The 27,441-nt window shown below is 41.9% G+C and overlaps 4 protein-coding genes across 3 annotated transcripts; 2 read left to right on the forward strand and 2 right to left on the reverse strand.

The window, feature by feature from the left end:
• The window catches only part of LOC120435178 (filamin-A-like), a 66,227-nt gene that overhangs the window by 14,516 nt on the left and 24,270 nt on the right, over window positions 1-27,441 (reverse strand).
• LOC120435176 (ribosomal biogenesis protein LAS1L-like) lies at window positions 121-2,047 on the reverse strand. The gene has a single exon (XM_039604214.1). The coding sequence runs from the start codon at window positions 2,015-2,017 to the stop codon at window positions 389-391; it is 1,629 nt and encodes a 542-aa protein (XP_039460148.1). The 5' UTR covers window positions 2,018-2,047; the 3' UTR covers window positions 121-388.
• On the forward strand, window positions 2,316-7,990 carry LOC120435179 (HAUS augmin-like complex subunit 7). Its single transcript, XM_039604225.1, has 7 exons — window positions 2,316-2,449; window positions 4,104-4,219; window positions 4,295-4,365; window positions 4,440-4,501; window positions 4,616-4,806; window positions 6,683-6,794; window positions 6,897-7,990. Exons 1-7 carry the CDS (start codon window positions 2,393-2,395, stop codon window positions 7,068-7,070), a joined length of 783 nt encoding a protein of 260 aa, XP_039460159.1. The 5' UTR covers window positions 2,316-2,392; the 3' UTR covers window positions 7,071-7,990.
• Window positions 13,667-16,287, forward strand: LOC120435180 (ninjurin-1-like). The gene is made up of 3 exons (XM_039604226.1): window positions 13,667-13,859; window positions 15,934-16,069; window positions 16,149-16,287. The coding sequence occupies exons 1-3, from the start codon at window positions 13,667-13,669 to the stop codon at window positions 16,204-16,206; spliced, it is 387 nt and encodes a 128-aa protein (XP_039460160.1). The 3' UTR covers window positions 16,207-16,287.

Consider the following 27,441-nt stretch of genomic DNA (forward strand, 5'->3'; position numbering starts at 1 on the left):
ACATTTTCAGTGTCAGTTCATCAGATGATCAGTTTTCAGGATGTGTTGTTTGGTCTATTAAATGTCACACACTTGCAAGGAGCATGTTTATCTGAAGACACAGAGGAATCAAACATTTCATTTAGTTAAATCAGAACATTTTGTCTTCTGAACGTTTTATTTCTGCTTCTGCCTACATGTTTGGTTAACGAGCTCGACTGGACAGAAACAATCACAATAAACAGACTCTTCATATCAAAAACTGCTGAACCTGCACTGTGCTCGTGGTTAAAGCTCCCACAACATTTTGTCTTCTGAACATTGTATTTTTGCTTAAAAACTTAAAAGGCTGGAATGAGACTTAAAACAGCTTCAGTCCACATTTCAGTCTGTTGAGGTCGCTGTTGCTCTAGCGGTGGCCCTCAGCTGGCCGGGCTGGAGCCGAGGCCCCGGGGATGCTGCTACGTGTCGCGCTGCTCTCCAGCTCCACTGGCTGGTCAGACACAGTCATTATCGTATAATTGTCCACCATGAGGCACGACGGGTCGTCTGACTGTCCAGGAACTTTACCAATGGCATAGTTCTTCCATGAGACATTATCAGTGCACACCTGCCACGGAGAACCTCTGAGGGCAAGTGCTCTTTCAGCCTGCACGTCTGCCCATTTGCGCTCCTCACTTGTCTCCGAGTCCATCGGTGAGGAATGCAAGGGACGGGCGTCCTGCTGGGAGTGTTGCATCTCATCCAGCGGCACCTCCACAGTATAGATGGGCTGCTGCTGCTTCTGCTGCAGAGGTGTGCTGGCCTCGGAGCACTCTGTCTGTGTGTAGATGGAGCAGGGCTGGACCAGCTTCTCTCTGGTTTCCTGAGGGGGGAGGTGCCCCATGTCATCCAGGATGAGCTGGATCAGGTGAGGCGTGCTGATGCAGGGGGCATCCAGACAATCAGAGAGAAGCTGCTGCCACCTCAGCTGGATGCGGTTGATGAAAATCCTGTCCTGCGTTCTGGCTTTCTTCTGCAGCTTTGTCTCATATTCAAATTTGTTGTTGCAGAGGAGGACTTCTGAAATCCATGCAGAAATATAGAAACACCTGTCACGGTCGGGCTCTTTGCTGAGCAGCTTCAGTTCCACAAAGAGCTTCTCCAGGAAGAGGTGAATGAAAGATGGAGAGTTAAGCATCTTTAGCAGGGGCAGCCAAAAGCGCAGGAAGGTTTGTGGGACTCTGGGCTCAGTGGGACTGGCACTGTCAGAGGTGGCACAGCCTATTGCTTCCAGCTGCTCCATGGTGGGAACAAGAAATCCATCCTTCAGCAGCACATCAACCAACACCTCACTGGACTCCAGTGCAAACTGCTTGATCTCACCCAGCAACCAACTCATGTCTGCTAAGGGAGCCTGCCACAAGCTCTTCTCCTTGTCTTGAAAAGCTTGGTACTGGTGCTTCTCATAAGAGATCACCAGCTCCTGAGGTTTTCTGCAGGCGTCCACTTCTTTCTGCCTGGCAACGAGCTCATCCTCGCCATGTGACTGCAAGTCACAGCGCTCATCGGGGGCTCCTCCCAGCTGTCTGGACCAATACTCCTGCTGGAGCCACTCCAGGGCCACCTTACATCCCCTTTGGCACCATTTCAAAGAAGGAATCTTCCGATGCGTGATTTTGTGCCTCAGATCCACCATCCACTTGGGGACGTTCAAGTTTGCAGCCAGTTCCTTCATCGGCCGGGCCCTTCTCCCCTGCTGGCGCTCCGTGATAAGACTAACAAAACTTACCACGGCCATCCCGTACATCAGGATCAAGTCCTCTCTGGTAAGCTGTCCGGACAGGTCCTGCATCTGGCAGCGCACCAGGTAAGCTGTGCAGTCCACGGCCATGGGGAAACTATCAGCGCACCTGATCCTCCAAGCCGATATCCTGTCTAACGCAAACCCCCGCAGAGAGGAGTCCATCGAGTAAAGGTAGTCCCGAACCTGCTCCCACTCCGCTTTGTTAAGCCAGGGTACCACATGGCGGTTTTTCTCAGAGCCCTTTTTCTCCATTGTGCGCGGGAAAAGCCACAGAGACCACTTGCAGATTTATATGACGTTCAGAGCTTCGAGTTTTACCGTTGCTAGTCGAACAGCATCCAGGAAATGACGCCAACGTTCGTTTTGGCTTCGTTTGCGGCTGACATTCACCCCGCGGGCACGCTGGCGCCACCTGCTGGATTGGAGGATGGAGCGATGGTTCCGCAGAGCGCTTATGAGACATAAATCCCCTGAGGACTGTCAGGAACAGCACGTCGTGTAAACATCAGCCGACATTCCTGAGTGGCTTTCCTCACGTCACCCCGAAGGATGGCGGCAATGCACACTGTCGTTGTTTGACAACCGCCAATAAAACCCACGAAGAAGAACCCGAGGTCGGTTTGGATAATGGCGGGTGTTCTGACAGAAAAACAACTTGCTCGTCATGTGTATTCTTCGTTGGAGGTAAACGTTAAATACAATATTAACTAAATACAGTCATAGTTGTGCTCACATAGCATTAAACCCTGCTCCGTGATGTGTTTAAACAGTTGGACGTGAGCGGCTCATTAATGCACTGAAATGATTCGTGATGTTTTCTAAGGGACCGTGTAGTTGATTTGTTTTACATCAATATTTTTATATTTTTACAGCGGTTTTCCTGCTGCGTCCTCCACACACACACACACACACAAAACATTATGGATTGTACATTAATATAAAACTTGTTGAAACCATATTGAATTTCACCAGAGAAACACGCACACACATGAAGAGAGAGAAAGTATGCATACTATGCGAACGGCTACCAAAAAGCCATCATAATTCGCCATACGATGAGAACAGGACAAATCAAGAATTGACAATGACTAATTAATATTGTGCTGAACACAGGCTCTTTTCTACTCTGGAATATTCTCATCAATTTTCTTGATATTTATTTATAATCACCTCTGTTAATCCTTGATATTTATAATTGAGTGATCTATAAATATTAGTGCTATTTCTTAAATGTGTAAAATCTGTAACATAAGGTGTTGTTTGGAGTTTAGTCTGTTACTGTTACTATTTTTACCATTTCTTCTTGGAGCAACTGTAACCCACATAATTTCCTTAGGGATTAATAAAGTATTCTGATTCTGATTTTTCAGGATACATGACCTGCCATTATCACAGATTCGCTTTGTCTAGGGTTCATTTCTGGATTTCACACAACCCAGGGTTCAAATCATGAATACATAATGGGCTTGGATTTACAACATTATGAATGAAATGTGCTCTATTTGGAAGCAGCAGGTCTCCCTCCCCTTTCGACGGGTTATGTATGAGACTAAATCATCAAACTGTAAATTATAAATTTTAAATTGTTATTGATCCCTTTACCCCGAGTCCTAACGTGTATATTTATTTTCTTACTCTTCTTATATTTATTGTTTGTTTACTTGCACTGCTGTAACTGGAGCCTCGTCGTCTCGTCTCTCTATATACTGGACTGTATGTAGCGGAGATGACAATAAAGTTTACTTTGACTTCAGCAGCGAGCAGGCGCACCGACGGCTCTCGTGCTCACTTTTTGCGTATAGAATTTCGGAAAAAAACCCACCGGTGCAAGTTATAAGTCTGTATCATGATGTCTAGTGTTTTCGTGTTTGTTGGTTTGTTTTTATTTTGTTTTATCTTGCGAGTTGGTTATTAGATGCTGCTCCAGCCAGCCAGAGAATCCCCCGCCGCCCCGTCCTCTCCTCCCTGTGTCGCAAGCAGCAAGTGCACCTCGCAAACGGAGGGCGCCCTTACTCCCCGCAAATGGGCAATAGAACGGTGCCTATGCCATTCCCAATATGCGCTGGCATGATGTCGGGGCAGCATGAGTACGAGCAATTTTTTTTTTTTTTTTTTTTTTTTTTGGCCGATGCCCATGATGCCGCCCCGGGCAACCGCCCGTGTCGCCCGTATCAAAAACCGCTACTGACTGCTGCCTTGTGCGGTCGAATAGAAACACTACAGCTGGAGCCACAGACCCGCGGTACCTTTGCTCATGACTCTTTTCCTTTGATTTGATGTGACTCGTGTGTGTGTGTGTGTGTGTGTGTGTGTGTGTGTGTGCCGTGTGCGTGTTGAGGCTGCGTCCTGTCCCTTGGTTGAAGGTCTGTACCTGCAGGAAGCAGACAGCATGCTGCAGCTGCTGTGCTCCCCCTCACAGCACCGCACGGACATACTAGCGTGGATCTGCAGCAGGTAGGAGAAGCTCTGCTCATGTATCACTAATAATCTGTTCATTGTTATGAACTGGGCCATGTGTTCACTTCACAGTATCAGCCCAAACTTCACCAGTTCAAAGGCGATGTCAGTGAGATCCAAGGAGCCTGATGTTCTGACTAAAGGTAACGCAGCTGTGCACAGTCCTCCAGATGTTTTTGCTGCTTGACACTAACTGTGGTGGTTTATGACCAAGCAGATGTGGCTGTTCTTGGGCAGGAACTTTTGCTATGCAAAGCATCTGATGTGGACCTGATTAGGGTGAGTGTTTGTATTCAATCAGTGATGTTATTGATTCACACATACAGACATGCAGCATCACAATAAACACAAACAGTAATCATACGTCCATGGTTCTGTGTTTAATCTCTGAAGGGTGATGCAAGTCCTCGGCGGCAGCTTCAGTTTCTGGAGCAGCTTTTAACTTTGGTCCCAGGCGGCGTGAAGTCTGCCGGGCACGCAGCTGATGGAGAGCTGCTGCTGAAGGAGTTCTTTGGTGCTGAGAGTCTGCCTCACCTCACACAGACACTCAGTCCTGCGTTTGACCCTTGGCCTACACACATCAAGTATGTTTGCTGTCGGATGATCTCTTCTTACACACACTGCTGAAAGACTCATTCATGGATGCTTGGTGAATCCTGATCTAATTCATTGTGTTGTTGTACAACCACAAATCAGAAGAAGTTGGGACGCGTGTTAAAGTAAAATCAAACTGAAACCGTGCTTCGTTAAATGACCTTTGACCTGTATTATATTGAAAACAGTACAACAGCACATTAAATGTGTTCTTAATGAATTTTATTGTTGTTTTCAAAATAAACACATATTCCAGTTTTGGTTCTTCCAACACATTTCAAAAACAGTTGCAACAGTAAAGCATGCACTGCTTTGTAATGTAGTCACTTAAAGATGTTTAGAGACTGAGGACACCGAGCGATGAAGTGATTCAGGCGTCATTTTGTCCCATTTCTTCCTGCAAACAAGTCTTAAGCTGGGCAACAGTACGGGGTCTTTGTTGTCACCACACATTCTGGACTGGAGACCAGTCAGGACTGCAGGCAGGACAGTCCAGTACTCGTACCCTCTTCCTCTGCAATCAGGACTTTGTAACTTTGTTCTTTGGTCCGGAGCACACAGCGTCCATTTCTCCCAAAAAACAGTGATAGATGGTAAACGGGCTGGTTCTTTTCTACTCCTCTGAACACTCACAGTGCTGTACACAACTTGTGTATTTACCCATTCACACAAGCACATTCTCTGAGTGCTTTCTAACTAACATTCACACTCTGATGGATGCATCGGAGAGCAATTTGGGGTTAGTATCTTGCCCAAGGATATTTGGCACGCAGACTAGGGGAAGCCAGGAATTGAACCATCAACCTTCCGATCAGTAGATGACCTGCTCTACCGCCTGAGCTACAGCCACCCAATTGATATGAAATTATTGATGTGATCACAGTGTACATTTCCACTGTGACGTGGTCCATCCCAGATGCCTACGAGCCCGGAGAAGTCCACAGCACTTCTGTTAACACACAGCTTCCTTTTGGCTCAGTACAGTTTTAACTGGCATTTGTGGATGTAACTATGTACTGTGGTACCTGACAAAGGTTTGCCAAAGTGGTCCTGAGCCCATGCGGTGATATCGCTTATAGATGAATGACGGTTCTCGATGCAGTGCCGCCTGAGGGATCGGAGCGGTTGTTCAGCTTACGCTTGTCCTTTATGCACTCAAATTCCTCCAGATTCCTTCAGTCCTTTAATTCTATTACGCACTGTTGAAGGTGAAATATCCAAATCGCTTCCTATTTTTCTTTGAGGAACATTGTCTTTAAACATTTTGTCTCGTATTTGTTGCAAACTGGTGCTTCTAGGAAAGGACTAGACCAGGGGTGCCCAATCCCAGTCCTCGAGAGCTACTGCCCTGCAGCTTTTAGATGCGTCCTTGTTCCAGCACACCTGAATCAAATGAATGGCTCGTTATCAGGCCTTTGCCAGACTTGATGGCATGCCGAATTGGTAATCCAACTATTTGATTCAGCTGTGTTGGAGTAGGGATGCATCTAAAAGCTGCAGGACAGTAGCTCTCGAGGACTGGGATTGGGCACCCCTGGACTAGACCTTTCTCAGGTGCTGCTTAGACATCACCTGTTTCCAATCCGATCATTATTTAACCAATTTACCTGATTACGAGCCCTAAATTGCTCCTGTCTCAACCTTTTTTGGAATGTGTTACAGGTCTGAATGACAGAAAAGGACAAAACATAAAATATTTTGTGTTCATATTCTCTGCAATGAAACACGAGTCAAAGGAAATTTAGAAATCACTGCTTTCTTTTTTTTTTTTTTATTTTATTTTTTTTTCCCCCCAAACTGTCCCAACTCTTTGTGATTTGGTTTGTAGGTGAGAAGCCTCTCTTACTTCTTTTCTGTACCTCATAGGGCTCTGTGGAAGAACACAAAGTCATCTTATAAGCCAAACAGAGAAGAAAATGGAGATCTTGTTGCCCTCCTACAGGAGACTCAGTCAGCACTGGAGCAGCTGCAGTCAAAGGTCTGACAAGGAGAAAAAAGGGAAACTGTTATTAAAACTCAAACATCTTGTTTGACATGTGCGACTGTCATGGTGGTAAAGCCGTTTGCTTCGTCCCCTCAGTGTGTATTCCTGAACAGCGAGGCCCAGAGTCCTCCCGCCTTCTCTCCAAGCTCACTGCGTGTAGCAGCGTCTGACCTCCAGCTACTGATGGCCACCTTCAGCCATGTTTATGGGACAGACCTGAGAGTTTACTGCAGCAGAGACCCCCCCAGCTTCAGCTCAGAGACAGAATGAAATGAAAGATAATAAAACAACGAATAAAAACACATAAAACATAAAATCTTACAACATTCCCTCCTGTTGTTAATATATTTCACCCATACTCTATAGACTTCAGTAACAATCACTTGCTCGCGCATTTTCAATTGCTACATCATGTGAAGTGCCTGAAATTTTTAAACACAGTCTTCTTCTTCCTCAGTTGCTATCGGGCTATAAGCTTGTGCCAGGAAGATTCCGGTTGCAGTGTCTTTAGCAACTTTCTTAATCAAAGCTTTGAAACATGGTACAATACAACAAACAATAATGGCCAACATCACTAAAATACTGCATAAGATAGTTGCTAATACTTTGATTGTGTCTGTTCATTACATGGGTCTGAGTCATTTGTTGTGGGCGAGTAACCAGCATCGTCGTCGAGTCCTGTTGGGGACTGGGTCCTCTCCATCTGAAATGTCTGAATGTTCATTTTGCACGTCTATGTCAGGCATTGTTTATGAGTGTCTGAGTAGTTACTTGAGTGATGGGTTGCTCTTCTGGTTTTGCAGGTTGGACTGATCTTCCGTTACTCTACCGGGCAGGTGGGGCTAGGTCGGGGCTCGGGCTACAATGGGGTTTCTTCAGGTCGACCAAGTTCACCAGATCACCTAGTGTGTCGACTGAAAGCGAGAAGTCAAGAGGGCGGGGTATACCCAATCTGCCCTCTCCTCCACTTACAGATCACTAGATGATAGGTGGACTGGCGTCTGGGCTTGTGTCCCCTTGTACTTTTTTGGCGTGGCTCTGGTGGATCCACGAAGGTCTTTCAGCGATTTTGCACGCTGTCGGTGTTGTGAGCAGGACCTGATAAGGGCCCTCCCACCTCGGAGAGCTCCAGTTTTTCCTCTGGAGTACCTTGATCAGGATCCAGTCGCCTGGTTTCAACCTGGAAGAGACTGGAGAAGAATCATTCAGCAGTTGGTTGCTCAGAACTATTTCTTTGTTCTCTAGCAGTTTTGTCATCCACTCTGCTAGGGTTTGTTTCTCTGACTGACTTGTCTATTGGTTCACTGGTGATGGGCAGAGGAAAAGGTCTACCATGTACAATTTCAAATGGTGTCAGTTTCTGCGAACATTGGGTTAATCTCATCCACATTTTTACTAGGCCTATACACTCTGGCCACGGTCTTCCTGTTTCTTCCATGCATTTTCTAAGTCTCTGTTTTATTGTGCCGTTAGTTCTTTCTACTAGGCCGGCACTTTGAGGATGATAAGCACAGTGATATTTGATGCTGAATCCTAGTGCTTTAGAGACTTTGCTGATTACCTCATTGACAAAGTGTGTCCCATTATCTGATCTTATCAGAGTGGGGATGCCATATGTTGGAATAAAAATGGTTACATAAGCATTTTGCTGAAGTTTCGAAATTTAGATTGTGTTCGAAATTTAGAGTGTGTTTTGGAGATTATATCTCCTATCCCTCCTGTTGACGCATGGAGAGTAACTCCATGTGTCACTAAGGCTGCTGTTTTGTGTAGAGATTTTGGAAGTATTGGTTTTCCTTCACAAATCATCAAGTCATCTTTTAGTTTCGCTCCGCATTTCAGCCATTTCTTTTGCTCAGCTGTGGGAGCTGCTTTTTGTTCATCCTTTGTCAGTAAAATTGTTTCCCTTTGTAATTTCATAGTCATTCTTCTGATGTGCTGCACACTTGCAAATTGCTAAATGTCGCATCACATGAGGAGTTTCCTCCCATGTAAACAGATGTGTGCCATGATAAAACCTTCTCCACACACTAGAAACAAAAACTAATTTCAACCGTTGTTACATCTTATTCACTTATTTTATAATACAGTTATTTTTCAAATCTAATATCAATCAACTAATTTGCATATCAGCTTATAATGCGCTAAATTGACAGATCAACAGAAATGCACGTTCAAAAGATTATCACAAAGAGAATTTCCTCCATACAGTAAATTACTTGTGTTGCATCAATCAAGGAGAAAGCATCTCGCAATTTATTGTATTACCAACTAAATTTATTGTCTGATCACTGCTTGGTCATACCAGACTCTCTCTGTGTCTTTATTTTTCCTTCTTTGTTTTCACAAACGTTTCACCTATTGTCCTGCAAGCTGGAGAGTTAAATGTCAGTAGTGGGTAAATTCAGCAGTTGATAACAAAACTATTAAGTTTTTCCTGCTTTAACACCAATGTGAGATATAGAGGCGCACATATAGTGTGTGCTCTAGTGTAAGCTGCTCTTCATTGCATGTATGTGTGTTAATGCGCTTGCATGCAGGGCCTCTGGGCCTGTCTCACCCAAAAGGGCATTTTCTTAACAGTTGCCTTTCACTCGCGTGTGTTAAGAAAGGCAAATGTGCTTGTAGCAGTTGTGAGATTATTATGCTGTCATATATTACATTATACCTGTAATCAAAATGAGTGAATCATAATACTGCTGGAGGCCACATCATACTTCTTAGTTAAAAGAATTTGAAAATCATTAGATTTATTAGATAGGTTTGTATTATCCTATACTGCTGATTCACTGCTGATTTACTGTGAGTGAGTTACACTGTTTCATGACATTTCATACTGCCGAGTTATGAAGAGAATATTGTATTCAGAGAGTAGGGGCCTCTCTCTTTTTTTTCTTTGTGATAGTAAAGAGAACAGAGCACATGCCACGGGAGCGTCACCCCCACCTTTGGTGGAAGCAGAAAAACAGGGAGCCAAGGTCATAACTCAGGCTCACAAAGAGTCAGAAAGAATGTGAATACTTAGTTTTGTGGCTGTGGCGCATTCTGTATAGCTTCTTTTCTTTGTTTAGTAGCTTTCTGCCTTTACCTGAGGGTGTGCCCTAAGCATGTGACTTCAGGTCTCCATAATTGGAGTTTATTTAAAGATAAACAAGATGATTTCATATATTGCTCGTAGATCATGCACTAGACGGTATGTTGCAGTATTAGCCTGGTTCAACACTTAAACAAAACATCACTCTTTGTTTTATTATTATTATTATTATTATTATTATTATCCTGTCTCAAAACAGAAAATGAAATTGTAGTTGTTCTTGGCTGAGAAACACAAAACCTCTCCTTTTTCTTCTTTTTTTTTCAAAACAAGAAACTAAGTTTTAATTTCTCAGCCTTGTCACATAAAACAAAACAGGTAACCCAGCTCTCAGCTGGCTCTGGACTTTATCATCATCAAGGACACAAAAAGAAAAAGAAAAAGCTGCTGCCAGAAACAGAGCAGAAGTGTGAGGAAAAACTGAGCTCACAAACAGCTGCATGTGTGACCTTTAATATGCAGCTTCTGCTCTAAAAAACAAATAAAAATAAAAAAAATGTGTAACTTGCTCATCAGCTTGGTAGTGTCCACATATTTAATTCATTTTATTCAGCTTCTCAAACCTGTAGCTTTAGCTGTTGTATACAGGGTTTGACTTATTAGTTGTTAGTATAGGTTTGCTCTTCATCTTAACAAAGTCTCATCTAAGATGACAGGTTTACAAGCAGGTCAGGTGTCTCTATGCACCTGATTAGTGTAGTTATTTCCTTATTTTCTTCATCTCATATATCATTGTACTGAGTTTGAGCAAACCTTAAGCTTGATTCAGACTACTTTTAACAATCTTCCACCTCGCATCATAACTGACTGAGGTGCCTCTTCCTATTAATAGTATGTCATTATTAATGTTATCATTGTATTGTTTTTCCTTTTTTATAACAGCAATAGTATATCACAATACACTACTTTACTACTAATATACAATAGTATATTATTTTATATTTTATTATGTATCCATCAAAGGCCGATGTGACCTGCAGCTTCACACCTTCCCAAGCTGGAGACATTTCCCTTGGCTGAACAATGACACAGCCTTAATATGCCTTATGCATCTCTCTTTTTTATTTGATATATTTTGTGTGAATTATCTGGTTTCACGCATTCTATTCATTCAGCTTGGTTGTCTTCCCAATTTTGTTTCATTGCTTTAATTTAAGTTAACCTTAGTTTAACCTTTTGTTTATTCCACTTCATTCCTCTTTCCATGCTTTAAAATATTACAACTCTTGTGTATGTTTTGATTTCTTTTTAGCTTCCTTTTCAGTATTTATTTCTGCTTGGAGGGTTTCTTATAATTTAGTCAATGCATTTTCCCTCCCACGTGGGACATTTAGGTTTTCTTTGGATTTCTCCATCTATATGCACTAATTTGTCCAGCTCCTGGACATTTCTTTTCTAACCACTGCTCGTCAGCAGTGAGTTTTGTTGTTTTATTTCCCATTTTGATTTTGTGTTATTAATACTACAAACAGAACTGTGTGACCTTCTCTGGTATTAGAGTTAGGGGGTTATTAAGGCAGCCTTCTACCCTTGTCCTAATGTCAAGGGCGGCCTTAATTTTATGCGATTAAGCGCAACCTTTTCCTTCCTCACCAGTATTTCAGTCGACACAGGAAAACAATAGAAGTGGTGTAGGGTCCTACTGTCCCTCTTCAAATGACACTCACTTCCTCTTTTTAAATACAAACAATTCACATACGCGGCAGTGTAATCCTATTTTAATTGACACTTTCCTTTTCCCATTTACTCCCGGAGTAAATTTTGTCGACTACCAGCTTTTTTTTATTGCGAAACGAGTCTCTTCTGGACTGCCAGTTTCGTCTTACAAGCAGTCTTTTAGACTACCAGCTTTTTTTTATTTGCGAAAACGAGTCTCTTCTGGACTGCCAGTTTCGTCTTACTAAGCGAGTCCTTTTTTAAACTGCCAGTCCCTACAGGACGAGTTTTTCCCTTAGAAAAGTGTCAATCTAAAAGACGATTATTCGCGATGTGTCTTTGAGTGTTAATATTCACCTGGTTATGATGATATAAGTGCCGGTCAGAGATTCCTCCTCGTTCCCCAGGATCGTGGACCTCTTACTAAGAACGCTGGCCAACCCCGAATTCACGTAGTTGGTCTTTTCTCCTTCATAGGAAAGAGGCTGTCGACAGACTTCAGCGCTGGCTCTCCACGATGTCAGGAACGACGAGGTCACTCCGTTGGAGCATAAAATTAGTTATAATTCGATGTCCTACATCCGGCTCGAAGGACCAATTAAATGTCAAGAGTTTATTTTTAATAAGACATTCTTCAGGTTGAATAAAGACACTCAGACAGTTAGAATATAATAACAGCAACGTGCATGGGTGAGGCCTCTGGCGAGACCCCGCGCACGGGTGAGGACTCTGGCGAGACCCACCCTGAGTGCAGGCAACAGTTCTTTTTATAGGTTACATCGCGTATGCAAGCACATCACATTTCCTCTTTTACAAGTTCCTCTAAACCAACGGTTGTGTGTGGGTGTGTGTGTGTCACATGTGTGTCTGGCTGCTTCTTCTAGGAAACGTGGTGCACTTTTCAACTCTTGTGGTTTGGGTGCTGCATCTGTTTCCTGTTTAACTTACTTGTGTTGTAGGTTAAATGTCAGCTTGCACAACAGTGGAAAAGTTCAGCAAACCTTGTGAAATATATGAACACTTCATGATATGCTTGTTAATGAAAGATAATAAAACAACGAATAAAAACACATAAAACATAAAATCTTACAACACACCCACATGATGCTCTACATTTCTGTTTCTGAGGAGCCAAAAGAAAGGTGGATCAAAAAGGCTAAAACAGCTCATTTTTGACATTCGATGAACACAAAGGCCCAGCATGAGATAAATAAGGATCATGTTGAACTGTGATTCAATAATAAAATTTAGGTATTTGACGTGAGCTTAAGAAGTCTCTTTTAATCCCATCATACTGATAAATTTAACAAAGACTGGGGCCGTGTGTCGTCTTAATGTCTTTGGCTTTTGTTATTCCTGATTTATTTATATGGTGAAGCTAGCGACGGGCAGTCTGAAAGTAACTATGTCTTCTCTTAATGCTCTGATCCACGTCAGGCGTGTCCAGGTTATGCTATAACAAAGATGACCTGTACAGTGATGAAAACTGAGAACATCCAGGTGAACAGAACCAACCTTTTGGGATTTACCTGGATGTTTGAGCATGCAGCAGTAATCCCTGACATCACATCAGCCTCGAAGAACAATCAGAATGACAAAGTCACAAAAACAAAAAGATTAATGATTCAGTTCAGTGTCACTTCATCATTATGCTGTTAAAGTCCATGATAACGGGGAGAGAAAATAGGAACGACCCCTCTCCAGCGTCTGTTCCACTCATCAGCTGTACAGAGAGCTGAATGATGGCTTTGGGGCTGAGACAGGGCTGCACCCTGGTGTGACGTCTCGCACCCTTGTGCTACACAGCTGGACTAAATGTCTCAGCTGGTTGAAACTTTCTCCCAGTATTTCTGAGATACATGGTGGCTGTCACCTGGATTTATCAGCTCAGACACAGGACCAGTTCAACTTGTTTTCCACACATGCATGTTTTCAGGGACAGGTAACTAAATGTGTGTGGAAAAAGCGTGGACACGTGTGCAGAGACGTCACACTGTTAAAGAGAGGAGAAAAAAAACATTGTGAAAGTTATTTGACTTTGCATTTGTGTTCCTGCTCTCATACCTAACCCGTCCTCTCACAGGCCCGGCCTAGAAATGCACTCCGACTTATTGACATGAATCACTACGCCACTAAGAAGAGTGCGGCTCAGAGCATGTTGGACGTGGCCTTGCTCATGGCCAACTCGTCTCAGCTGAAGACCGTCCTTTATGTGGGTCCGCAGTATCGTTTCTATGTCCCCCTCATCGTGCTGCTGTCCCTGTCCATCGCGTTACAGGTCATAGTGGGGCTGCTGCTCGTCTTCATTGGCAAGTGACATCATTGACTTTGTCTGAATGAAAATGGCTTAAAGAACAGCTGTGCTTCTCTCTGTCTTATTCCAGTTTGAGTGAAAAATGCTTTCAAAGTATTTTTAGAATAGAAAAGAATAAACCTTTATTATCCCACGGATGAGAAATGTGGGTGTTACAGTTCTTATAGCAATATAAAATATAAAAGGAAGACACAAAGTGTTCCTATATACATAAGCAAGTGAAGTTCGTATATACAGGTAACGATGCACAGAGCCATGTATGAAATGTGCAGAGAACAAACAAGCTGGTGAGTAAGATGACCAGAGGATGTTGAGCTGCATTATAGAGTCTGACAGCCCCTCTCCAGGCTGAGCCTGAGGTTAAAGATGTGGTAACCTCACAGAGTCGATCTGCACAGTCCCTCAACAGTCTGGAGCTGATTCCATCCGGACCCGTGGCCTTCCTGGTTTTCATCATCCTCAGCTGACTTCACACCTGGTCAGCTGTGACGGAGAGGCTGCAGTGTGGGGTGTGAGTGGGTGGTTCCTGATGACTCGCATGGGGGGAGGAGGCAGTGGAGTCGTTGAGGGAGAAAGGACGCAGGTGAGGTGCATCTGTTGTCCCTCGTGCTATGGGGGGCAGGGCTGCAGAGAGGTGAAGAGCTCTGGTGGATGGGGGAGGAAAGGGCTACAGAATCAAACCTGTTAAAGAACTGGTTCAATCTGTTAGCCCAAACCTGGACTCCAGGCTCCAGGTATGTATGAGGGAACCAGATGGACCACGTTATGGTCTGAGCGACCCAGTGGGGGGAGGGGTGATGATGTATATGCATCCTTAGTATTTGCATACAGTAAGTCCAGTCTTTTTTTCCCTGATAAAACAGTCCACATACTGGGTGAAAATATTGAAGAGTTGAGGACAAGGAAACATGATTGAAATCTCCAGAGATGAAAAGGAAGGCTTGGGGGTGTGATGGCTGCAGCTGGGACACTACTGTGTGGATTGTCTCGCATGCTGCTGCATGCAAAAGAGTCATCGGTTTAAAAGAAATAAGCCCTTCTAATTTTAAATTGACACTAAAAATGAATTGTATAAAGATGACCCAAGTAAAAAGGATACAAAGGTTTTAGGGCAGTGGTGTCCAAACCCAGGCCTCGAGGGTCAGGGTCCTGCAGGTTTTAGATGTGTCCTTGAACCAACACAGCTGATTTAAAAGCTAAATGACCTCCTCAACATGTGTTGAAGTTCTCCAGAGGCCTGGTAATGAACTCATCAGGTGATTCAGGTGTGATGACCCAGGGTGAGATCTAAAACATGCAGGGACACCGGCCCTCGTGGACTGAGATTGCCCACCCCTGGTCCACAGGCATCACAGAAGTGGTGTTTGACAAAGCATAAAGCCTTTACATGCAGCATTTCCAAAACTGTATTTTACATCTTTATAAATAAAACAAATATATGAATTCATAAAAAAATAGAAGTTTCACATAATAAATGATCTCAATACAGTTGCACACTTTGCAGATCCAAGCTTGTGCACTGAACTGGAACTCCCAGCAGTCACATGTATGACACGCCTGTTAGTCAGCTGCTGGGCTTAGCATTGAGCATACAGGCTAAAGCATGTTAAGATGGACCACATGCCAGTATTTCCTCCTAATAAACAAAAATGAAGAGCTACGTCGTAGAACAGGACGCCGCCCTCTTGTGACCGTGGTCCAATGAGCCGTCCTTCGTGGGGGCTTGTATGTAGACCCAAACTAAAGTGTGCGTGGATGCTGCAGTCTTAATGCTCTTGGACATTTTTAATGTGCTCGACAGTTTGGAAAATAAACATTTAGCTGAGCTAGATATCTGTGTCTCACCTACATTTGCCCCAGAGATTTCTATCAGCTCATAGTTAACCTGAAAGACCACATACACCAGTTTGTTTTTTCTGACAAGTTAACTTTTGATACACAATCATTAATAAAATCCATAAAGTAGTATAAAACATGCATCTGTATCTGTTCATCTAATCCATAAATAACCTGATAACTCTGGTGGTCATCAGTGTAGCTAACTGCATCACTGTTTTGTGTGTCAGCAGTGAAGTGCGATCTCAACGATGTGAGGAAACACGCCAAACTCAACAGAATGAATAATGTAGCAACAGTCTTTGTCTTCTTCACGGTTCTCATCAACATCTTCATCACAGCGCTGGGATTTCAGGGTCATACTATCAGGTTCCCCTATTTACAGAACACAGATTCTTTGTTTCACGGCGTCTCTTGCTTTTGTAAACTTGATGTTTTTTCTTCCCAGCTCACCAGCCTCACCTGTTCCATCAGTACCAGAGCGTCCCCTCTGCCCATTGACCTGAACAGGACTGGTGGCATTTAGACCAGACTTTGGACCAAAGCACTGAAAGCTGCTGTGGCACAGAAGCCTTACCTCTGTGTGGGCTCTGTGTTCAAATTAAGACTTGTTTGGAGGAAAAAAAAAACGTTTTTTGAATGAACATAATGAAATGTTTTGTGACTGAGACTTCAGCGAGCTGTGGACCATCGAGTAGACCTCATCCTCGACAATTACAGGCCAGTCCTATCTTAAGATTACAGCTACAGACTGACAACCAAATAACTTTGTGGGAATTAACACTGCCTCATCTTCCTTTGGGTAGAGATGCCAATTCCTGAAATGCACATACTGGACATGGATACTCCAACATATTAAAAGCTTCTGTCGTATAAATATAATATGCTCTTTGGCAGTGTAAACTGCTGGTTCTTATTGTTTTAAATACACTTCATACTCTCCCATGTTAAAATATGTCTATGTAAAAAGGAGTATCAGTATTAGAAAGTAACTTTACTGCATGGTGTAAAACTGGGTTTCTGTGGATACTTTCCAGTTTGGTAGCAACTGTACAACAGGAAACTATATATGTTTTTTTGTTAAATAAAGTAGCAGTTTGGATTTTATTAGCTATCACTACAACCAATAGCTGCCCACTTGGCCTCACTTCCACTGACTCCAGAAGTCACCTGACCTCTGAAACAGTTTGTAACGTTTTAACAGAAAAATTAAACTGAAGTGGCCCGTTGAGAAGTAAAGACCATCCTAGAAGTTTATGCTGCAGTTCTGGTAACAGAAACTCTAGACTTTTACTAACTTGTTAATTAGCACAGAATAGCATGTATCTTGACTGATAATGAAGGCTCAACCCTCTCATCCAGATTTTTTCCATTTCTGTCTCCAGGAAAACCCAGCACACCAAAATGTGGAGCCACAGTGACTCTGTCCATCTTTTATTTAGCTGTAACCTGCTTAGGGCCTGTTTGTGTGGGTTTCTTATAGGAAGCTTGGTCCTCCCACAGCTCAAAGCTAATGTATTTATTATTTATGCATCTGTAGAAGGTTACTGGCTCAATGGCGCCCTCTTTCAGAGGCAGTGGATAAAAGGCTGAGACGAGCCTGAGGTGGCTTGTAGAGCAGAACGCTGTATATCAGAGGTGGGGAACTCCAGGCCTCGAGGGCCGGTGTCCTGCAGGTTTTAGACGTGTCCTTGATCCATCACAGCTGGTTTAAAGGCTAAATTATCTCCTCAACATGTCCTGAAGTTCTCCGGAAGCCTGGGAATGAAACAATCCTTTGATTCAGGTGTGCTGACCCAGGGTGAGATCTAAAACCTGCAGAACACCGGCCCTCGAGGCCTGGAGTGGGAGACCCCTGGACTAATACCATGAGTGCTGGTGAGCTTTTTACTAGTGATGGTGAGATGAAGCTTCGTGATGAAATGAAGCTTTCCATCCAACTGGTGGACTCATGGTTCAAAGCATTGTGATGATTCATTTGCTCTACTGCGCCATCAAGTGGACGATTCAAGTGAAACAGGCTCTTTGATTACAATGATGTGATGTGTAAACCTCTAAACTGAATAAATAAATTGTTTTCATGGTTATTTATCCCGAATATTGTCTCAGTATGTCTGATACAAAAGAGAAAGTGGAAACTATCAGGACAGAGTTTTGGTATGATTGTGTAACTGTGTAATCATGCTTATGTACATCTGGATAATGACACAAACTGTGTGGTGCTTCACTTTTTAATAAACTAAAAGACAGAAATCAGATTATAGGATCTGTAGTGTTGTTTATTTATATTATGGTACTTATCATTTGTGATATTTATGACTGTGTGCATACTTTATTAGAAGAGATGAGATTAAAAAAAATTCTCTTCCTTGCTGGTTCCATCGAAGAAGAAATGCTGAAGTAACTATGTAGCACGTACGTAATCCAGTTCCACAACACGGTGTGATGGGGAAATCAGCTGTTTTGCTGCCCATTTTTTTACGAATCTAGCCGAACCATTGAGCCGAACCAGCGAGCCAGTTCCTGAATCAGTCACGTGGTACGGACTGCTCACGAGGCCTCGAACATCACTGCATACGTACTCAAAGCAAGCCTCGATACGCACTTCACAAAAACTCCCCCGAAATTACCCGACACACGCTTCGAAGCTTCGACACACAGGACACATCACTACTTTTTACTCCCCAGTGGTCTGTACCATACAGCAGACCAGTTTTATGGGTACAGTTCAGTAAAAATAGTCCACAAGGCCCCAGCAGAAGGCTGTGGGCAGGGACACCTATCACAGCAGCCGTACCCTAATTCAATTAATCAGGTGGAGGAAAGATTAAAAGAAATGACCCTACTCTCTCTCTCTTTTTTAAAATAAAGATCAAAACTATTATTAGAGGCCAAAATGGTTCGTAATGGTCTGCAAACATGCTTTTTATGCTATACAGCCGGACGTTTTACACGCGGCCTCGAGCAGCACTTAGAGGTCCTACAGTTTTTTGGCATTTCTTCATTTGGCTTCATTTTCAGATCCAGAAAGGCCCAAGCAGGGTGTGCTGGCACACAGTACTTTAAACCACATCATGGTCAGTGTGTCAGCGCAGCATCCCATCTGCTGAGACATTCCAGTAACAGTTGTTACGGGTTCGAAATTGAGGATGAGAGTAAAACAATGATGGTCCAGAAGAGGTCAATCAAACAATTGATTTTAATGAATACACGCAGCGTGGAGAGGTGTAAACTGCAAAACAGTTGTACATCTCTGCCCAAAATACACTCTAGATTGCTTTTATAACATCAGGGTATTGTAACGCCCCTTCTTGCGTTTACAAGCACATAATTTGCATGTACAGAACATTCATGTATTTTAAGAATTAAGTGCAACATAGAGGTTCCTCCTTGTGGCATACTCTTCCGAATATGGTGATGACCTAAGGCCTTTGAGGTCACCAGGGACTGGACATCCTTCCGTCACCTGTAACTAAGCAAACTCAAATGCAACAAGAAGCTGAATACATTCAGGCCTTTACTCAGCTACTATTTTACTGTAACAATATACTCAGCCTATAAGCTTTTAAGATTATAGATTTAACTCAACGATTTAAGTGGTTGTAACTGCACCTGTAATAAACATGTTAATATTAGATTATGATAACCCCTATAATATAAATTATAACATAATGCCAGCAGCTTCAATAAACACTTTGATGAAATGATAATTAATGCAATGATAAGATGATGGTTATGTAAAATAATCCCTGTAATTCCACAATTCCCCCTTTTGACGTCTTCCAAAGACGTCACTACACTATTCCCAGGTCCACTACCTTCGCTCTGACCCTCTCTCTGCTACACCTTACTAACCTACTGTGTTCATCTAAGGTTCCTGTCATTATTCAAAGTTGGTTCCCAATATCATATCAGGCAAAATCACAAACCCTACTGCCACGTCTGCTTTGTTAAGCTCTTCAGTTAGACTCTGTACCGGTTTGCCAATCTGTGTGTACATGCCTCTACACTTTTAATGTCTAAATGCACATCTGGATGTATGTGCACTTGTATGTCTATCTGCATCTATGAGTCAGTGGTTTTTCAGAAAAAAGGCGTTAAAGTGAAGAATGTTTCCTGACTATTAACTCCTGATACTGGAGGGACTTTCCGGGTTGCCCAACCTCTTAGGTTTGGCCTTTTACACTTTTACTAAAGAAATTTTAACAGAGCCCAAAGAGATTTTATTTTGCTCCTGTGCTTGACAGGTTAAGCTTAAGTTGTTTTTGTTTTGTTTTGAAATTTTTCCCTTCTGTGTGTGTGTGTGTACATAAGTAAGAATATGATAATCAACATAAGATCCCTGGTTTGCAAATGATTTTCTGCCCCGCTGCAGGGCAACATCATGTGGTGGTGAGTCTATGTTGGCTAGTTTAATACAGATATGTAACAGTTGCTTGATTGCATGGCCCACTCAGAGTTGCACAGTTTTAATGTATGTGGAGAGTGTTTTCACAGTTTAAACATAGGTTACTCACATTTCTAGCCTGATTGTTTCCCAATAAAAGTGAAATCAAACATTACATTTGATTTTACTTATGTATTATCCTATTCTGGGCTCTATCCATTATATTAACTTTATTTAATCACAATACTCTTTATGTGTGTGAGCAACGCTTTTAGTCTTATTGAACACAACCCAAGTAAAATGCACACCATCCCCATGTCAGCCTAAATCTCCGCTAAAAGCACACTTCAAAGTTTTCTATCTGGATTTACGCCTCTTTTGGCCTCAAGCATATACATAACATGCAAAGGTTACTGTTAATGTCCGTTAGACAAGTTTCCATTATCTACAACATTTTGTTTCACCCGGCTCACCCTTACACATTTCCTGTTCACTTATTGCATATTTATCTTTAACACCATTTACCTCAGTAGTTGCTAAGCAGAAACAAAGCAACCTGTGGTCCACCTTTACCCTGTAAAATAAACCCTGTCATGTTTGTGTCTGTAAGCATGTTTTGCATTCATTCATTACACTCCCCGCCATTCCTGCAAGTTAGGAGCTGTAAAGTTAAAAAGTTACATCAAGTCCAGGCCTTTGGCCTGGCCTATATATAAATCATGTGTGTTTGTAAGCGTGCATGCAATTAACCTGCTATGTTCTCATCTTCCCTCAACATGTATCACCTGGACACTCTCACCAGTGAAGCTTAAAACCCTTTTGGACGGAACATCAACTCTAAACAAGCACAGATATGCAATGTGTATAAAATGAACTAAACCTGTGAATAGAATGAATGTGATGACAAACCTATTCAATGCAATATGAACCCTGTAAACAATATTACTGGTAAACAATGCTGTAAAACATGTTCTTAATGCAATCATAATAATGCAGATTATATAATAGGAATAAAGAATTTCCCTCAACCCAGGCAGGGTTCGCAACCCTCGCCATTATCTTTACCAACCATCCTCTGACACAAGGAATGATACCACAACTAGCGATGACCAATATTCCCAAAAGTACAGTCAAAGTAAACATCACTGACACTTGCCAAGTTTACTTGGCCACACCTTTCCATTGTCCAAACACAGATGTCATCCAGGACGCCAGCAGATTTTCGATACCTGAGTGCTCATGCATGGTTTTAGATAATTCGATTTTGCTCTCCCGTCAGTGAACTCGGACCAAATTGTTCTGCGAACCCCATCATGGCGTCCCTGGTTTGGTTAGAGAGTCTCAGCAGGTTGTAATGAACATAATGCGGCCAACATTTTTCTTAGGCGTTACCCAAAGAAATATACTCTCCAATCCTGCAACTACCTGACTTACCAGCTTGCACTCATTAGGAACTCCCCTGGGCACTCCTATGGAGTCTATCCAGGTCGGCGAGTTCAAACGAGGATCATATGCATGGGTAGTCTAGGTCCCTCTTTTGGCCAAAATGTATCTCTTACGTATGGCAGCTAAAGTTCACGTGTTATGTTGTGGAATAGCCTTTACCTGGTTTCCAATAAGCATGATCGGAGCTCCCAATCGCACCATCGCACATGTCCCTACGCTTCCCATAGGAACACGAATATCTTCCCCACAGTATTAGTAGAGCCCACTTCTTGCCCATGTTCCAATTACCGTGGTAGGGTCGCTTACATTGTTGGTGGTTCGTCCTGTGAGTGTGACAGCACACCTAGTTGGGTCGATCTCTCCCACCTTGTACTTTTCATTATCTGTAGAAAACTTGAAACATGTAATTATCTTATTTTAGCATAAATGGTCCCACTGCTGTCTGCTTTGAAATGGCAGGGAAAAGTCTGGACAACAAAGTACAGTTGCCAGTAGTCACTTCACTTCTAGTTAACTGTAACATACAATCATAGCCCCACTCATCCTCTAATGCAATGGTGCGGGCTCTGTAAACAACCGTGACCTAGCTGAAGCACAGGCAACACAGTCAGATACATGTTGTTCTCTAGCATCTTGAGCCACCCAATCAAGCCAGAGGTTACTGTCCTTGAAACCCGTGGCGCGCTTTATCAACTCTTTAAGCTTCAGTCTAAAGTAATCTGTTGTCAGAAGTACTCTCCCTTTTGGTTCCTGTTCCTTTTGAGCTACTGTTCCCGAAGTTACCATCTGATCAGTCAGAATGGTGATTAAGCTTTCTGCGAGCGGCTTAGACTTTGCATCAACTAAATTTACCCTAAGCATATCATGGGGTGATTGCAGACCCGTACATCATACGCTCTCCAGCTACTACTAGCTCCTGTACACTTAATGACGTCACACAAATCAAATGTGAATGAGCTGGTAGACCCTTTACCATAATTCAACCCTATGCCCTTATTCCTGCTGAGACACTCATCACCTTTACCTGACCCCTCGCGCTTTTGTCTTTTTACCGATCCTGTTTTAGCAACTACAGTCTCAGGAAGTGCTGGGCTGGACTGGCCTCCGTGTTCAGACAAGTGGTTCGGAGTGCCCTGCAAAATATAGACAATAAACAACACAGCCATAGTTAATATCATTGCATACAATAAACATGTAGTTGTAAGGAACATTCTAATCAGTTTTCTCATTACGTGTCTCTGATTCGTGTGTTTGCATCATGTTATATAAACTTTGTATACTTTGTAGTGCATTATGCTAAACAAACCAACCCTTTCAATTCCCCAACCCTATCTGTCTCCTCAACGGGTTGTATGTTTTCAATGTTTCCTTATTATTTTGTCATAAAATAAATCAAACAAATAACTTAAGCTGTGTGACGGCACCTTGCGTTTCACGCCAGGCTGTGAGCTGCCCTGAATCTACTTGCTACACCCCCTTTCACCCAATTTAATTTCTCAATCTTAGTTTAAACTATTCCTGACCTTCCCCTTCTCTCATCTGATCATCTCAAGCACGTCCTGTACCAATTTGCTTCCTCTTTTCAAGCCCACATTTAATTACAAGCTCTAACACATTTGCCCTATACGGCGGTCTCGACGTGTTTCCTGTCTACTTACAAAAATACCAGAGTTATTCTCAGAACTCAGAGCTGAAGTTCCCCTTTTCTAAGTCTGTATGTTCAAGAAGAGAGCAAGCTGCTAGTCGGTAAACAACTTTATCATCACATAAGTTATTAGGTAAAAGTCACGTAGACACATTTCATGTAGCTAATAACATATATACAATTTTCCTTTGACATATCTGTATGTGCACGCCTAAATTATAACCTCTTATTCTAGAAATCAAAATAACCTGAAAATAACACTTTCTGCCTCAGTTTTACCATACCTAAATTATCAAAAACCTAAACATCATCAAGTAATCCTAAAACCCCTTTCAAATTAAACCTTAAATCCTGTAACTCCCCCCTTTTGTGACACATCTCATGTGTTACAAACTCAAAATCCTTCACTCAGGTTAGGGCATTAAAAGAAAAGGTTAGTCATATCATATTAAGTCTACATGCTCCGGACCTTCAAACCTGTTTTTAAGGAATGAAATCAAATTAATCATCATGTCAAATCTTTTCTTGGCTCCATCCACAGCCTGCATCCTTGGAACGTCCTAGAAACAAAAAAACCTGTGTGTTAACCAGAACTTCACATTTCATACTCAATTTCCCCACTTATGATCCAACCTGTGTTATAACACAAAATAAACTTAAACAGAACAGTTATTAATCATGTGTTACCTCAGTTAATGGTAACTTGAGTTACCTCAAACAATGTTTCCTTTTAGCATTTGGCATTCTATAATGTAATAACATAATCCAACCCCAGTAAATAATTTTCTCAAAACAAACATCAACATCCCCAGAATTAAGTCTTCCACTCCTCCTGTTTGTCAACCTTTTATTTATTTCCCCTCTTGGTCCGATCACTCGCATTCACTCCCATGCATTCACATGATATTTTTGCTGATACTGCAGCCTTCTGCGCACGTCATCAGATGCTCCACATCAGCAAAATGAGCTCAATCATTTGTTTTATTTCGTTTTCCTTTTAGGAAAATAGTTCTCTATACTTTTGACTGGATTGACTCGCTGCAATCCTTACTTGGTAATTTGTCCGCGCCGTCAGTTCACTCTCTTCCAGGCCTGCTTAGAGCAAAAATGAGAAAAAAGAGAGCTGATTGTTAGCTCATCAAAGTACAAAACAAAATCACCTGACAGGTTTTTTCTAAGTGCACTGTTATAAAAACTATGGGCCCTTTTAGACATGTCCATGTTTATCAAAACTCCCTCTATTAAAATGAAAACAACAGCCCCAAAAATCTTAAACCATCTTAAATTTCACCCATTCAACGCACTGAAAACCTTGTCCAAACTGCACCGTTTTACACACAACCATGTCCCCTTAGACACTTCACCATACTTAGATTCAGCCTAAAATATAAACACGTTATAACAATGTGTCAACACTAAATTATAAATTTCTTGTCCAAATCTGCACCTTCAACAGAAATGCATGTTGAAACCTTAACACCTTATTGAATTATTTTCATTTTCTTTCTATACTAATCACTTACTTTTATCAATCAGTGCAAAAGCACTCCTAACTCACTCTTATAAAACTGCTTTAATCACTTTTCTTCTGTTAATTTCCATTTATTTTATTAAACATTCACACCATTCTCTCACTCATACAACCAGCAAGCTGATCTTCATTGCATACGCTTGTGTTCTTAGCCGGGTTTTCAATCAATGTCTCTATGCATCAAGCTTTGATTAGACAAGCTTCATGAGCTTGTCTTTGTAAGGTTAATGCATTTTCTGTTTGTGTGTGTATGGGTATATGTTATTTTGCATCTATGGCTTCACAGTCTCCCAGACTTCTTCCCAACTCTCCAGTTAAGCAGTCAGTTCTCTTTTTCCCCGAGTTACTAGCCCACATTTTGATTTCCCACCTTAAATTACCGCCTCCTGGTCTTCAGCCAGGAGCTGGGGCTTGCTTTTCAGGTTCCTGGACACATCATTCTGTGAACAATTCCACCAGAAACTTGCCTTAACTTATCCATAGATGTTAACCTCTAACTTTCTTCCGACTGCTGGATCTGGAGAGCCGGTCCAAGTCTGCTTTACTCCTGAAAATAACAAAACTAAGACATTTTCATTATTATCACCAGTGGTTAAATAACCCATTTCTCTATCTCTGACCAGAAACACCAATTATGCCAGGCATGTAAGCGTGTTCTTCCCTGCATTTTATGTTAATTGGGTGTAAACTGCTTCTTCATTAAATTAATTCATTGAGTTCTTCGTTGCCTTGCGATGTATTCATGTTAATGTACACTACGTGTAAGCTGTTTCTTCATTGCATCCTATATATTCATATTTAATTTATGCATTTCACCACTGAGCTTTAGATTCAAACTATCTCACTTCTGATTCATTTCAAAAATAATCTCACATGTAACAATTTGTATGTGTGTTTTCTATTCATTAAGGTAATGACAATTATCTTCGTTCATTATTCTTACCTTTTCTAATGTTTACCTCTTTGTTATGCGGTGGTGGACATCCCTAAACAATTCATGAGTTCAGGCTTCAATTTTCAATCCAATTATATCCTATATTCTCGCAGTCAAACTCGTCCAGCTTCATCTCTCACTGGTCCTCTCTGCACAATGTCCTGTTCAGGCTTCAAAGCTCCAGCAAACACAGTCTCAACTCAGCTGTTGTCTTCTTCTCTGTTTCTTTACAGTCTTTCTTTCAGATTAAGTCCCAGCATGGCAAAATATCACTCAATGTCCAGTGCTCTTCCACAATTCTTTATCCCACTGTTCAACTGCCCAGCCTGTATTTTCACAGTACATGTTGCAGTACTCTTACATGCTGCTGCTGGTCATCAGTCGTCATCAGTGTTAATGGATCAGTGGCACTGTCGTTTGCCTGCTGTATTCAAGTCCACGATGTTCTGTCGGTCTTCATCAGGCGATTGACTGTCCTTTGAACTTCTTCTCCGCTTCAGGGACAAAGTGAGAGATCCAGCCGCACAATTTCGAGCCAAAAACTGGCTTATTCTCCCAATTCTTTTAATCTACTTTTCTGCTGCTGAACTCAAGGTTGCAATGTTGAGAGAGTCCACCTGTATTGACACACTAAAGCATACAATTAGTAATATATTCATTTTTCTTAAAGGCTTCATTTGCTCCATGGGCCTCGTCTGTCTCTCTGTGTTCTTTCTGTACACACTCAGTTCCCATATATGGGCATGCAAAGTTCCTGTTCACTATTTCCTGTCGCTGCAGCCCCGGTACACAGAGCCATATTTCCTGTTCTTCAAACTAATCTAACTCCTTTATTCCATACACACGTTTAAAGGTTCTAACCTCTTTAGTCATTCAGTAATCGTCTCACACACTGCCTTTTCTTTCAAACTCCCCCTTTTCACTTACTCAGACAAATCACACAGTCACTCAAATCAAATACTGACAGCATTCACACAATTAAAATCACTCAAAATACGCTTTCATACGAGTATCTTGGACATGCCTTCCATGATCAGAAAGAGCAAGTCAAAAGAAAAAAGAAAAAGAAAACTGAAACCTCTCATAACATCACTGAAGGTCAAATATCTTCATAGACCCAAAAGTAAGCATATTATTTCCCTAGTCAAAAGTCAAACCGTTACTCACAGTAATTTTTAATCTAACAGCCTTTGTGTTTTGAAACTAAAAAGAGGAAGGAACAGCGCCCAATTTAAACTGCGCATGTTGTCACTCAACAACACACACACAGAAAATGTAACTGTATATATTATCTCAAACTGAAACAGAACCCATCTAAAAATCCTAAAACATCTTACTTGACACCCCAAAACACACATCGCACAGACATCCTTTTTAATTAAATTATCTCAAATTCAATTTCAGTTCTCAGAACCCAGATAACGGTCTTAAGTATCAACAGTTTATGTATCCTATCTCAAAACCCAGCAAAAATTCATACAGTCATGGCAAGAAATAAAACTTTACTTACAGTCTTGTAATAAACAAAACCAGCGTCTTAAATACAGGCATCAGCCATGTGTAGCAGTCTCTATAAACTTCCTATCAGTCTTACACAGTTTTACCTAGTACAGACACGTGTCAAGCAAACCCCATACTCATATTCTACAGTTATCATGAAATACTTATCATAATCAACAACAGTCACACAAATATAATAAACATAAACTGCATTTCTTCCCTTAAAACACAGATTGAAGTCGTCCTTAACCCAGGCTCTGCAGTCTGTCATTAGCCACTCATTAGTAAACAGGAAATG

Source organism: Oreochromis aureus, linkage group 20 (genome assembly GCF_013358895.1).
Source record: "Oreochromis aureus strain Israel breed Guangdong linkage group 20, ZZ_aureus, whole genome shotgun sequence".
Taxonomy (NCBI): domain Eukaryota; kingdom Metazoa; phylum Chordata; class Actinopteri; order Cichliformes; family Cichlidae; genus Oreochromis; species Oreochromis aureus.